We start from the raw sequence: 15226 nt of genomic DNA, 5'->3' as shown, positions 1-15226 counted from the left end.
AGATAGAAAGTCAATTCCACAAATTACATCCCTCAAAAAACGATGGTGAACTTTTTGATCAATAAAATGGAAACGGATCCCAGTGGAGAAATAGCTAACACTCTAGCTAAGTGAAATCTCCCACCAGACTCTCCAAAAAAGGGTGTCTTCTCATCCTACCTGATCAAAAGCAGTCACTACCCACAACTGTCTCGCAAAATTGGGTGTCCCCTTTCTGGAAAACAACAACAACAACAACAACAGTATTTTCTTTTTATAAGTCATGTGTATATACCTGCTCCACGTTTTTGTAGAGGTATAAGCAGAATTATATTTTTTTTTATTTTATTTTTATTTTTTGTAGAAACAAGGAGTCTTAAGTGGTGTTCCCAGAAGAGACTGTAGTCCTAAAGGCTCAGAAACTGACTTCTCCCAGCCAGTGTCTGAAGCATCATAAAATTAAAGGATGTGTTTGTAACAACGCTCACAACAACCGCCCCTCCCCCTTCTCGGATGCCTGTGAACCAGCTTCTCTGTCTACACTTCAGAAGTCTCTGGAGAGGTGTGGAAAGACCTTCCATCATGCTTGGGACATTGTAAGCTGTGAAGTTTATGTTTGTGGCGCCTGGGCTCAAACAGCCGTTCAGTGGCTTGCTTGGTTATCAAGAGAACAACAATCAGGAAAGATGAGGAAAGAGATTCTCTGCCAGAGCCTTGAATTAAGTACTTGGAGTCTGAAAACACCAAGTCACACTGTACACATTGCAGTGCTTTTATTACAAATCCGTAATAAGAATTGAAGGTTTGGAACCATTTTTCCTAAAGTAACTTTTTTTTTTTTTTAAGGCAGAGAAATACTTGGCCTTCCAATGTGCCCAAAGAAAATCTGACTTGCTTTGTTGTGACATAGTCTTAATTGTTAGTTAGCAGAGGGGGGAAGTTGAATCAATAGAACTGAAGCCTAATTTGGATTATAAATCTCCTTGACAAAAGTTAACTAAACTGAACTTTACAAATAAGAAAATAAACACTTTCTATTTAGTTTACTTATGTTAGGGACGGGATTGAAAAATCCAAAGTGGCTGGGTGTCACATAAACAACTATTTGGAGGAGGAGTGGGATGAATTAAGAAACTTTTCACTTCGTTTTCTTAGGGAAAAACAAAAACAAAACTAAGTGATCCCTAGTAGGAATCAGAAAAGTTATACTTCAATGATCAATTATGTTTGTAGCTTTTAAGTGCAAAGCATTTAGGAAATACACCGTATTTCTAGGGCAACTTGAACACACATTGTCATTTTGACTGGCAGTCAGAGGGATTAAGACGATCAGAAGGGAGGTCAACAAAAAGAGTTTAACAAGCTGATGGGGGTGAATAGCAAGGGAGCATCACAAAGTTGGTCCTTGAATACTGAACACCAAGAAAAGTTGTCCATGGGCAACTGAGACACAACACACACACACACACACACACACACACACACACACAGAATTATAAATAACCAGAAGTGTTATTGCAATGGGGAGGGGGGAGGAGTCTTCAAATATGATTCTAACTTAAAAGAAAACTTTTTAATGATAAGGAACATTGATCCCTTTGAGGAAAGGCAAACAAAGAGGAAACTGTATGGAGTAATAATATCTTCAGAAGTGTGGGAGCTGATATGAATCCCCTGATTTAAGAGGAGCATCCGAGATGTTTTCAATTGCATCAAATAATAGCTTTCAGGAACTAGAGGAAATGAGTCATAATACCCAGAATGAAGGACTCAGACTAACAGGGGAGTGGGGGACACAGACAATAGCAAATAAGAGGGGTCTGATTAGAAGGAGGGAGCTCAAAACTGGGTCTCCAGAGGTATGCAGAGAGGAAGGGAGAGAAGGAACAAGGGTGATTTGCAAACAAGAAGAAATGCCAGCTACTACTTTTTTAGAACACATTTTAAGGAGGCTAGAAGGGGCAGACACATCTTTCACATCAAGAGTCCAAGAACTCTCGACCCATCAATGGATTCTCAGCCATTGGACAACAAACATCTTGAATCTAGCAAGTGAAATCAAACTGATGCATCACTCTCTGCTAAATTACTTAAGTTCAAGCTGTGGACTTCAGAACAAACTGACAGCTACATACACAAAATATCACAACACACACACACAAACACACACACACACACACACACACACACACACAATTTTTTTTCTCAGAAATCAGTGCCCAGAGGATGGAAGATAACAGAGATGTGTGTCTTGCCCCAATGCATGAAAAGTCTAAATAAAGTTGTGGTGCTCATGTTTCTGTCCCAATGCATTGCAGTCCACCAAAGGCTATTGGTGGGAACGGGACTTCAGTGATCCTTTCCATCTCTCCCTGGGTTTGCATAATCAAGTACCTTTCAGGCTTAACTCCAAATTCACACTGTACCTGCCACCCTTGAGCATGTTTATTTGGTAGCTTTCCTAGGTACAAGGTGAGAGAAGGGGAAATCAAAGGGCAGAGGATTCGATATATCAGCCAGGAAACTTAAAGAATCAACTCTGGTGATGGGAGATTAGAGACCCAGACAGGGGGGGGTGGGGGGGGGACAAAAGAAAAGGAACAGAAAGGAAAAAGAAAAAAAGAGGTGATGGGAGAAAGCCCTTCATGGAAGAAGATCCTTATGAGATAAGACAGAACCCTTGTTTTTCCCAGCAAACAACTACAAGTCATTATTACCGCCCGCCAAATTATTACCCCCTCTGTCAAGAATTAGACACAACAATCAAAGTAATCAAGGGCATGTCTAATGCACTGTAACATTTTCAATGCAAAGTTTGTTTTCTTTCTGCCCTCATGGTAGAGCCTGTAATTAACCCGTTATGTAGAACGATGCCAAACAAAAGCCTAATTGAGGCTCGCTTCCCGACTTGCGCAGGTTTGGAGAGGGGGAAAGCAAAACTCAAGAGCTGCTGCGAGCCTCGGGCTTCGTGCGCGGGGTCTCCAGCCCAGCCTCTGTCCTCCATCCTGCTCTGAGTCAGGGGCTGCAGAGGAGAAGGCGCCACACTACACACGGTTAGGGTACTTAGCTTTCGTATTTATTAAGTTGTCAGATACTGAAAACGGCATTACACTCGCGCATACAAATGAATCTAGTTTCCAGAGTCAAAGAAAGATCCTGGCATGGGGAATAGGGGTGGGAGGGGGAAAGAGAGAATGGAGTGGTCCTGACCCTAAAGGAACTAGAGGCCAATTTGAGGCAGGGCTTTGTGTCCACCCCTGGGTTCTGTCGCAGGCAGGTGAACCTTTGCTCAACGCGGCGGCGTGGGTGGCGGTGTCTGAACCAGAGTGCTTGTCCCCCACCCCCACCCCGGGACTACCATAGCAGGTCGCTCACTCAAAAAAAAAAAAAAAAAAAAAAAAAAAAGGCGGTTCCAAACAGTACGCTTTCCGCGTTTCTCCCGAGCCAGCCACCCTTCTCAAGGGTTTGAAATTAGAGATGGGAGGGGAGGGGGGGTGGGGGTGGGGAAGTGGAAGAGGTAAGAAAATGCAGACACCTACAGTTCTGGGAACTGCTGAGAGAAGCCTTTCCTCCCTTCTGCGCAAATAAAGCGGCATTTCTCAATCAGCCACCACTAGTCCACAATGGCCATCCTTCACTGGCTAGGCAGAAAGCCTCTTCAGCAAGACTTTATGTTTGAAATGTGGGTAATTTCCATGATCCTAAGCTGAGGCTTTGGTATAAAGCACTCGGCGCTAAGAAAATAAAATAGTGATTCCCATCAAACCCATTCTCAAGCAGACCTTCTTCCTTTTGGGATGGATGCAGGGGTGGGGGTAGAGGGAAAAGACAGGGGGAGGGAAAGGAAGGGGGCAGGAGAGAGAACAGCATCTCATTTTCAAAAAACCTGTAACATTATCACAGCGGAGAGCTAAAGGGCGTCTTCCAACCAACTTCCATCCAACTATTGAAATCGAAACTTGCAAACCCGACCTGAACTACTTGCAATACAATATCAGAGCTACTGTACTGTATGTCATTTTAACCCAATTCACATGCAATCCTTAATTTCAGACATGTTAAAGACTGGCTAATAAACATATAAAAGAGGGACCCTGAATCATTGCGTTTATTTATTTATCTATGCCAAACGTTTATTAGTGAAATAGTCCTGCAGATATAATTCTACATATGGCGCTTTGATTTCACATAATATTTAAGAAAAAAAGACAAAACACATAAAATTAGACATATAATTCAAAGACCACGGTACAACCTTTATCTTTTTTTTTTACTTCAGCAAACAAAAAAATGTCAAATGACATGAAAAGTGGCAAGTCTCCTGACAATAAATAATAAATTACTTTATAATTTTTGCAATGCAAGAGCAAACAAAAAAAAGTTTCCTTTTTTTCCTCTTTATTTCCAGAAAGAGCGAAAACAGTCATTTTAACCAATAACTATACACATCTTTGGGGGAAAAGTTCTTGGACAGACACAAGTCAAACACAATCCCGAGACGCTTGTGGCAAAATAGAGGTAACCTTGTTGCAATGCTTTATAAGTCGGTTTTTAAATCTGAATTCAAAAACCTTTAAAGTCGCTTCAGACTTCTTGATAGAGGATGGATCTCAAAAAAAAAGTAAAGAGAAATAAAGAAAAGGAAAGGAAAAAAATGGGAGAAAAGGCAAAAGTAAAAAGAGAAACCAGCTACAGGGCATGCTAAAGAGACCCAGAATTTCAATTAACCCCTTCTCAAAGTCAACTAAAAACATAGCAAACCAACGCAGCTCCGCCTTCCTGAAAGGACTCTTTCAGCCACTGACGGCCAGTTTCTTCCGCTGTGTGCTGGAGCTCCTGTTTGGCAAGGCAATGACCAATATAGAAACAGCACCATTCGGAATAGGATGGACTAGAACATGTTCTATTTCTGCTTTTCCTCTAGATGTGCAGCGAAATGAAATGCTTTTTTTTTTTTTTTGAGATCCTTGAATATAAATCCTCTACGTTTTAAAAACGTCTTTTTTTTAATTATTATTCTTTTTCAGTACTCCTAATGTCATTGAATAGCATATGTTGGGCTTGGGGTTTTGTTTTGTTTTTTAATTCTAGTAAAATCCCATGATTGTCTTCACAGTGTTGCTACCATATCACCTTGTCATTAAAACAGACTTCGTGCACTCCATGGAGCATTCATTTCTTGATTCAGTTTTCATTGACTGGGTCGTTAAATACTTTTATTTCGGAGTTCAACATAATTTCCCACTTTCTCCAACAGGGAAAAAAAAATACATCTGAATGAATGTTCCTCATGCCTCAATGGGACTGGCTACCATGCTGTTGGGTGTATCTGGGAGCTGAGAGGACATCGACGCTACTTCACTGCCGGTAGAATTAGAACCTGGTCCTCCTTCTGAAAAATTGACCTGCATGGAAGGTTGAGAAGTAAATAAAGGAGGCTTCAACAGTGTCCATCGGAATATAAGAGTATTATTATATTGTGTGTGCATGTGTGTACAAGTTCCTGTAAACAGACAGGTACCTCAACAACGATATCCATGCCTATCATGGAACTGTGACAGGCTTAAAGGAGGCCTATGAGGAGCACTTGGAATCCTCTCGCTTTCCCCCATCATCCTAAAGACCTCTCTTTCAACTCAAGCTGAATTCCCAACATTATGTCATATTAAATTATTTAAGAGCAAATGTGTTTCCCACTGTAAAGTGGCATCACAACTCTCCCATGAAGGCTCAAAATAAAATTAGCCTGCTGGCTACATGTAGCCCTGGGAGTAGGAAAGTTCTCTAGACATCAAAGCCCTTATTTTTCAGTGTGGCTGGAGATTCAATGGAGGCTCCCTGGAACAATGAATCACCTTTGAGAGGGCTCCCAGCATGGTCTCATGGTCCCCCGGTCCCCCTCATCCCCTTTACATGAGGGGACCCATCCACTCTACATGGTCACAATATAGGTGGTACTGTGCTACTCAGTAATCCTCCCCATAATAACCATGCCTCCCACCCCTGCATCAGATTCCACCTACTGCTCTCACCTGACACTCAAGTTTCAGAAGGTACCAGTTCTTGGTTGTCTTGAAGTCTCTCCCTCCTGTCTTTGAATTAGTCCAATTTTGCTCAGACAATATTTCACATGGACAAGTTATTTTATTCAAAAGAAAATTTCCCCTCTAGTTCTAGAATCTATCTCCTTATTTTTTTTTCTCTCTCTCTCTATTAAACTTTCCCCTTGAGAGGTCAAGGGACTTCTCAAATTTGCCTGTTCACTAGACTGGCCCATTTATACACACACAGCCTGGAACCAGGCCCTTTTAACCACTTGCCTCTGGCCAATCACCCTTATAACTGTTGACACGAGAAAGCAAATGCCCCCAGGGCACAGGCAAGGAAAAAAAAAAAAAAGAAAGAAAAGAAAACCCTATCCTCAACTGATGCATTAGCTTTGTTTCTAAAGAAAAGAGTGTTAGGACACAGCTTTCTGTTTAATAAAACAGGATCTATAAGGCTGATTTTATTTTAAGGGGAGAAAAAAAAAACCTTAATTATTTGTACCATATCAAAAAGGATTTTGTTTTTAACATTTTGTTTATCTTAACCTTCTACAGACAAAAATGAATTGTCTTCTATGGATGGATGTGAAAAACACTTCAGTGCTAAGTCAGGTTTCCACAAGTTAAATGTACATTGTCTCTGAATGACAATGTTCATGTTCCTTTTGGTATCCATGCCACATTGTCTGCAACTGTGTCACAGCTAAACTCCTGACTTAAAAATGTTCAAGAAGTCCTATGCTTTAGATTAAGATATACTTTGAAAGAAACATGGCAACAACAAATATCACCCAAACTATTTGACTAACCATTCTCTTTATTGACATATATGAAAATTGTGTTCAGAAAACTGCCTGCTGCTAATGGATAACAGTGTTCTCTATTATTACACTTAATGTGTATTACAATTACTTTTACTTGAACCTATCAGGAGAGACAGATAAGGTAATAAACTTACTGATTGCTGACCCAAAGGCCAAGGTGATCTCTGAAGTCCTTGAAGTTTCTAACAGTCTGAGATATGTGCTATTGCCACCGATTGTATCTCTGCACATATAACTACTTAGGCACCAGGAAGCTCATCACACAAGACATGCCTCATTGGTAGGCAATCACCCTACACAGTTCTATTACACTGTCTCACTTTAAAACAAAGATTCATAAGAGATCTACCGTCTTTGCATTTGCTTCCTTTCTCTTCACCATCATCCCTCCAACACTGGCGCAGGGAGCACCCTCCCCCAGTGGGTCTTTCAGCAGTGTGACAGTTAAATCAGAATCTCCTTTCTGTTGGGAATTCGGCCTTCTCTGTTTGGGAGCTGACACTTACCAGTTGCTGAAAAGCAGGCTGATCTATGTCACTCTGCAAGGCGAAGTCGCTCAGTACTTTCCAGGGCGGCTGGTAACTTTGCACCTCTACTGGGTTAGCCTGTAAACCACCATCGTGCCTCTCCGGACTAGCAGCCACCATGGGAGTTCCTGTCATCCCTTGGATATTCTGTGAATAACACCCCCATTGCAACATGTTAATGAGCAAACTCCCTCCCTCCATTGTCTGTATGTGCTAAGCAAATATACCCACATACTATCTTATCTATATAGTGGCCCAGTATTGACTCAGTTAATCTACTGCACCTATGGATATTAGTTAGAGTTCAGTTTTGTTTTGTTTTGTTTTGACTTCTGCGTGCTGGATTATTAGACCGGCTGGGATCATACTAAAACAATTCTGCTACATCTATCATCTTTCCTTTCCCTTCACATCTTATCCCCCAACCCCTCCCATCTGCCTTCAGAGGCCACAGCCTCCCATAAGTAGAAAGCTGAGGTCCAGTCAGGCCTCCATCAGCCTTCTGACACTGGTTTTCTAGGCAGTTGGGGTTAGCTGAAGATTTTCTCCAAGCACTCTTCTTTGCAGAGTCGGCCCCCACCCCTAAGGCTTTTGGGTCTGGCTGCTTCTGCACTATTATGCACTAACTGAGTACCCTTGCTCAGTCCTGGACTGCCTGCCAAGTTTAAAGACAACAGATTTTATTGCATTTAAGAATAGGGTTGGAATAGTAAAAAGAAAGAAAGAGAAACCCTTTAGCTAAACTTAAGCAAGGGGTTGGGGGAGAAAGGGAAGTTTTGCCCAAAATAATAGTGCCAAAGGCTGGAAGGAATCTTTGGGCTCCACCCAGGACAGTGCATTATCTGCATGGGCACCTTGAAGGGCTCCTGCATCTGCAAGAACAGGGGTAGGACTCTCCAAGAGTTGGGATGAGACCAGAATGCTGGCTGGATGGTAAGCCCATTGAATCGCGTTCTAGATCAGCACCCAAAGTGCTATCCTTTACAATACTGGCCACTCTAAGGATCCCAATGCTTGTAAACACCTGAGTTGAGACCTCATTGCCACCTATACTGGGAGGAAACCACTAGTTCTTTTGGTTCTAGGTGAGGTGATGCTGAATGTCATGAGCCCCCTTTGGAACCAGCAGTGGATGGGGGGGGGGGGTACCTCTCAGACCTCTGCGGTTTCTAACCAGCCAGCTCTTAGTAGCCAGGATACTCTAAACACTTGGGTTTAGGTGGAGAAGAGGGGATCTCCTTTGTCTGGGCTCCTTCCTGGTGCTCGGCTAGGTACCAATCCACCAGTTCAGGAGCGCGCCGGCCCGGATCTTCCAAGTTGTGCTACTATCCCTTGCTTGGCCTCGGGCTACTCACAGTTTTGTCGTTGGGCTGCTGCTGTTGGAGCTGCTTCATCATGATGCTGCGTTTCTTGTCCTTGCACCTCTTGTTTTGAAACCAGACTCGGATCACCCGGGGGCTGAGGCCGGTCATCTCCACTAGTTGCTCCTTCATGAGCGCATCTGGCCGAGGGTTGGCGGCGTAGCAGGTCCGCAAGGTGTGCAGCTGCTTCTCGTTGAGCACAGTCCGCACGCGGGTGGTCTTCTCAGGCTGCTTGTGGACGTGAGGCCGCAGGGCTGGCTGCCTAGCGGAGATGGGCTCGGCTACGGGGGCAAAGGAGCGTGGTGAGCAAGCGAGATCACCCTCGCTGCCACCGTCCCGCTCCACTCCCCACCCGGCCCGAGCTTAGCACACCACGAAGAAGCATGGAAGGTGGGTAAGGAGGGAAGAAAAATCTTGCTCCTTAAACTATAGAGGACAATGCAGAGTGGTGGGGGAGGGGGAAGATGCGGCCCTTGCCCCTACTTGTGTCCACCACGGAATTAGCCAAAGGAAGCCCCGTGGTGTCTCCGCCCGCATCAGAGATTTTTTTTTTTTTTAAACCAGTACTTCCCCTCCTTCGTCCCTTTTCCTTATAACCAGAAGGACACAGATTATCCCGACTAGACTACCCCCCACCTCCAGGCTTGGCTTTCCCTTCTGGGTAAAAACCGTAGAGGGTACCTGAAAATAAAACGCAGAACACCCCAGTGACAACCAGAGACACTACAGGGCTGGACGTCTGCGACCAAAAGTCAGAGCATTCTGCCAGAAAGCCTTGACCTTCAATTCCATGGGGCAGGCATACTTAGAAGCTCTAAAAAAAAATCGCTGTATTCCGGCTATCCGAATGGACCCCAGTCTTTTTAGTATTAAATCAGCGTGGGATGTTCCTGAGACCAGCTGACCCCAAGAAAATGAAAACTGAAACTCTGTCGAGCTGTCTAGGCTTCAGATAAACGGCTGCTGGGGAACGTCCTTCCCTTCCCACCCAATATTTCGGCCTCTTCTGCGTTTCTCACCCTTGGCTTTGCCCCATGCCTGCTATAGCTAGAAATCCCCCTAGGATAGAGTTCTCAGAACAGCCAGAAAGGGGTGGGTGAGTGGGGCTTGGGGAAAAGCTGTCTTTTCCTCACCTCCAGTATTTAGTAGGGGCTGATGTCTTAACACTAAACGGGAGGGAGCTCTGCGTCTGACTGGAAGGCAGGTAGGAAACAATGTCCTGCAGTCTCACAGTCTTGGTTCTAGCCAACCTTTATGTCTCCACTTTCCTTTATGGGCAACTGGCCCTCTCATCGGGACGGTACAAACCCACGCCTTCCACGACCCCCTGGGATCGGGCCAAACACCTAGGGGGGGGTCAAGTCAGAGCTACAGCCACAGGCTTTGGAGATGAAATTCTCACCAAATCACGTAGAATGAATGGCTTAAAGAGGCAGGCTCCCTTTAAAAGGCAATTACTGCAGATTAGGCTGTTGACAGTTTTAAGTTACAGCCCTGTGAGTGCTGCAGTTGCCCGACCGACACTGTATCTTTTAGGGGCCTGTTTTCTGACAAAAGCATAAAAATAAAATTTAAAAACCTTTCGGATTGGAGAGTAAATCTCAAGGAGGGGAAAAAAAAAATGTGGGAAGCTAAATGCCTTGAGGCTGCTTAAGCTTCCTTCACCGGGCTAGGGAGGAAACTCCTGGAGACCCAGGACTCCACCCCTTTAATTAGGCAGCAGCTTGGAGAAAACCTGGCAGAGAGCTGAAGCCCATTTTCAGTAAGCCATGGGTTGGAGGCCAAAGTAAAGCTGACAGTATTGTTTGGGCTTGTGTATACATGTGTGCACAAGCTGGGGTATGCTGTGTACCCATATATAGATAGACATGTGGATGTGTGCTTGTGCATTCAAGGTAGACGATGAGTGCATGGAAACTTGCTAGAAAGGCTAAGAGCACATATTGTTTATTGCAGGCCACTTTCAGAACCACCCTGTGGTCCCCCCAGGTTGCAGGAAGGAAGGGTTTTGACTTAGCCCCACCTGCCTTTCCCTAGCCAGGCTTCCCTCTGGGGTGGGGGGTGGGAGGGTGGGGGTGGGGGGAGAAGTACCTGCCATTTGCAGCGGCCGCGCGGGATGCAAGGGACTGAGAGGGTCTCCAGCTCCCAGGCTGGCCCTCTCCACCACATCGTGGTCCGCCCGGCAGAAAAGCCCATCCTCTCGCAGCGCGAATTCGTCTCCGGGGATGAGCTGTCGGCTGCAGGCTACACAGCGGAAACACTCGATGTGGTACACCTTGGAGCGGGCGCGCATCACGAAGTCGTTCTTGCTGAAGCCTATGCTGCACTTGGCGCATTTGATCCCGTACAACCTGCAAGGAACGGCCCGTCATGGGAAGAAAAGCACAGGGATAACAAGGGTGACTTCAGGCAGGCTCTGGCCCAAGATGGGCAGCAACCCAGGCCATAAACCCTGACCTACCCTGAAAAATAAAATTCAGCAGTAGTGAAGTTGGACAGAGTATAGAAACAGTCTCCTCTCTTCCTCTCCCTCCCTGTCTTCCTCCGCTGCTGCTCCCTTTCTCCTTTACCCTCCCCCCCACCTCCCCAGACCAGAGGAACCTCCACGTCTGTCTCAGTTGATACCTTAGTTCAGACACTCAGCCCGGGGAAAATTCATTGAGGGATTCTAAACCTGGAGGTGGGCTCTAGTAACCAGTCCCAGGGTTGTTCTTGCAAATTCTAGGTGGGAGGAATTCAGGGGGCATTGGTGACCAGGAGCCCCCATGCTTCCCATTCTCTATTCCTCAATTTCTACTCCTAAAAATATTTCTGAAATTGCAACAACATAAAAGGTTGGGCTGGGGACTGTCACCCCACTCCATCTATGGACCCACACTTACAGAACAGAATAACAAAACGAAGCCTTAGTGGGTTTCCAGATTCCCAAAACCAAAAACCTTCCAGTATTTATCCAGCTTAAGATTTTCCACAGGCCACATGTTAATGGAAAGTTCTCTCTCCATTCTCCCTTTTATTTTAAAAAGACCAGCTTCTGTCTGTTTCCTCAGTCAGTCTTTCTTAGGTTCCCGAAGCATCTACCTCTATTTCAGTTTGCCTGAGAGCCAAGGCTAGCACGACAAATGAAAACAACAACAAAATTAAAAAAACAAAAACAAAAACAAAACCTCACTGCTAAGATGTTCCTTCTTGTTAGCCTTTCTTTACCACCCAGCAGTCCCTGTAGGTTCCATGTACTGTTGCATTGCCTGGTTCCCTCTACACCTATCATTTATTCCTGCCCAGAGAGGAGAAGAGATAAGACAGCATCCGCACAAAGGAGGGGGGCATATTGCTCCCCCAAGGAGAGAGCTCAAAATCAAAATGGTCACTTTGCCTTGCTTTTACAACTATAGAACCTCCAAGGGGGTTATGCATGAGTGTTCTCTTATGGAAGCACAGAGAGAGAGAGAGAGAGAGAGAGAGAGAGAGAGAGAGAGAGAGAGAGAGAGAGGAGAAAAGTAAAAGCAAAGCAATAGAGTTCTTTGATCTGCAAATAATAGACATATCCAGAATTAGGCAGCTCTGTATACACCACAAAGCAAAACAGCATCTCCGGAGGAGTAAAGATGCTTCTGGGGGTGGAAGTGGGGCTCTCCCACTCCAGAATTCCGAGTGTACAGTCCAGCAAGTAAACAATGAAGACGGTTTATTTGTCAGGGTTAGAAGGCAGACTTGAATTTTTCCCCCTTCTGCCTCTCCAATGCCAGATCATCCATTTTATAGGATGAAGACTTACTTTGCCTGCACCCAAACCACTTACAAAATCCCTCCGCTTTCCTGTACCCCACTTCCTCCCCCCCTCCTCAAAGCATTAAAACAAAACAAAAGGAACAAACAAAACCCTCCCTCGAACAGACATTGTTTAGTTTTATCTATCAAGTGTATACCCTCCACTCCGAGATTTAATTAAAAAAAAAAAGAAAAAGAAAGAAAGCTGGCCATTGTGGGAGCAGAAGAAAAACGGGTGACCGTATTTTAAATCATAACTAAACTTTAATGAAAGTTCTCAAGCTCCAAAGCCATTTACAGCTTAGAAAGGCCACTCACTTTCGAGTAGCTACTTCCAAATTTAAAATCAGATGTATTTCTGCTAACACTGAAGATGAGGAGTATCTTGCTTTGTATTAGAACTAACGCATTTTTTTTTCTTTAGAAATACTACTGGCTTTCTAAGGTAAAAAGTAGAGTTTCTGGTGTATACACACAGGTCAGAGAAAACTTGAAATTAGCAAAACCATCCAAGGAAAGCAAGCTCAGTTCCTCTGTGGGTATGGTCTTGTCCCGTGGGGTGATTCCCTCATTTTATCAGTTACTAGATTTTAATGTGAGAAAGGAAGCTGTTCAATTACCTAAATATACCAATTGTTCACAGACAGATGATGGGCAATTTGATCTGCTCTGTCTAATTCATCAGCCCAGATAAGATAAGAAAGAAAAGACAGTTAGATATCACCAAAGGGTTAATATTTAAAAAGATTAAATTTCCGGTCTTTTTTTTTTCTTTTGTAAGGAATATTTTAGTTGGTCTTGAATTCTTCTACCAAGGAGGACTCATCCAAGAAAGTAAGGGGCGCAACGGTTGGACTTGTTTTTCAAAAATCCTTTGCTGAAACTTTTGCTTTTTAATGGGCAGCTCCAAAGAATTTTTAAGTCAGTGATAAAACAGGAGAAAAATAAATCAGATGCTAAAGTATATAGAGAATATATATATATATATTTAAAAAGTTTAAAAACCTTGACTTATTTGCCTTAATTTTGTTGGTGTCCTTAAAAGAGAAGTACGAAAAAGGAAAATAATTTCCGCACCGAAAAATTCCAAGAGTCACTAACAAACCTTAACAACAAAATTTATGAACGCTATGGTGACAGCTCCCCACTCCCAGAGACATGAAATGAACAACAGTTTAATTTTTTTCAATCACTTTTGCACACTGGACCCTCTAAAGCAAACGCCTGAAAAGACAAAGCCACATCAGATGATAAGCCAGGAGGGACCAGGAAAATCTCAGAAAAGAACGATGTGAAAATGGCATACCTGATATAATCTCTTTTACAGTAGGTTTTTCCATCCCTAACAAAGCATGTACAGCTCTCGTCCAAATACTGATTACACTCCGCACATTTCAAACATGCCGCATGCCATTCCAAATCCGGAGAAACCCTCAGAATATACTGATCGTGAATTTGATTGCCGCAACCAACACATAGGGAAATCAGACGTTTTTCTGAAATGAAAATAAATACATGATTGACTAACCGTTTACTTCCTACAGAGATAAACACACTTTTAGTGTCGTTCTCTTATAGGGTGTACTCTGGAAGAATTTTTTTTCTTTTCCTTTTTTTTTTTTTTTTTCCTTCTTCTTAAGGAGTATTGCACTTTGGGATGGTAATTGGAGTGTGCCATCAAAACCTTGACTCGCTTTTTAAAAAAGGGAGGTGGAATATATGTAAAATGCAGATTTGAATAGTCTACATTTGTAAGCCTAGCACGCAATCAAACCCGTTCATTTTGTGTTTTCTCCCCTCCTCCCTCTTTGCTATAATCATTAGGCAAGATTATGGATAAGTCAAGTCAAAGAAAAGGTTTTGACTAGAAGCGTTAAACCAACGCTGGGATGTCTATATTTTCCATGAAGCACGTTCTTCAATAGCACAAGGGATGGATATTGTTAGAAGAGTAGACATCAATACAGTTGTCACTCGCTCTCTTTTGCAAATCTAATGCTAATTCATATCTGCCGGTGTGGCTTGTGCAGGCAGACCTTTGCTACATTAAAAACCTTCTCCAAGAGCTCCGGATTCCGGAGAAGGAAATCACCGCTAAGCACCAGGCGGCTAGAGTTTGGGAGGGCACACAGGCAGATTCAGACACAAGGTATGCTCAGTTTCCCGAAGGTCGGAATCCACATCCGACATGCAAGCAAGCGTGGCGACAAGGGAAAAATTAAAAAATAAAAAATAAAAAAATAAAACACAGAAAGCAAAACAATAACAACAGCAAAAAAAAAAAAAAATAATAACCACCGTTTCTTCTTTCTCTCCAGGCAGTGACTTACAAATCCAAAGAGCCCTGGCACCAGTGCCCGAGAGAGAACCCCCGCACCACCACAGCACACCGAGCCCCAGAAGGTAAAACAGCCTCTTACTTTTTGGTGGATCGCCCATGTCTCCCATATCTGTAAGAGGGAGTAATGTCCACAGTGAAATGGTGGTTGGACAGTCGGTGAACAGCCCACCGAGAGGATGCTGGTGCTGTGGCTAGGTGGGAAACAGTGGCCCCCGGGGTTGCCAAGGCTGAGGGAGCCGCTGCCCGGCTGCGCCGCGCCCTCGCCGATCCGGGAGTCCGATGGAAGCCGGCCGAGTTGGCGGAGCGGAGGCGCTGCGGCGGCGGCGGACTCGAGCGGCTCGGGCCACCTCTCTCTTCCTTATCTCTTACTCAAACT

At 44.1% G+C, this 15226-nt stretch overlaps 1 protein-coding gene across 1 annotated transcript; it reads right to left on the bottom strand.

Moving 5' to 3' along the window:
- Nucleotides 1-4699: 4699 nt before the first annotated feature.
- Nucleotides 4700-14957, bottom strand: Isl1 (ISL LIM homeobox 1). Its single transcript, XM_059276665.1, has 6 exons — nt 14930-14957; nt 13816-14005; nt 10830-11089; nt 8733-9019; nt 7357-7524; nt 4700-5384 (listed from the first exon to the last, which is right to left on the bottom strand). The coding sequence occupies exons 1-6, from the start codon at nt 14955-14957 to the stop codon at nt 5268-5270; spliced, it is 1050 nt and encodes a 349-aa protein (XP_059132648.1). The 3' UTR covers nt 4700-5267.
- Nucleotides 14958-15226: the final 269 nt, after the last annotated feature.

The sequence above is a fragment of the Peromyscus eremicus genome, chromosome 11, assembly GCF_949786415.1.
Source record: "Peromyscus eremicus chromosome 11, PerEre_H2_v1, whole genome shotgun sequence".
Taxonomy (NCBI): Eukaryota; Metazoa; Chordata; class Mammalia; order Rodentia; family Cricetidae; genus Peromyscus; species Peromyscus eremicus.
The sequence above is the reverse complement of the archived record's forward strand: the minus strand, read 5'-3'. Positions and strand labels throughout refer to the sequence as shown.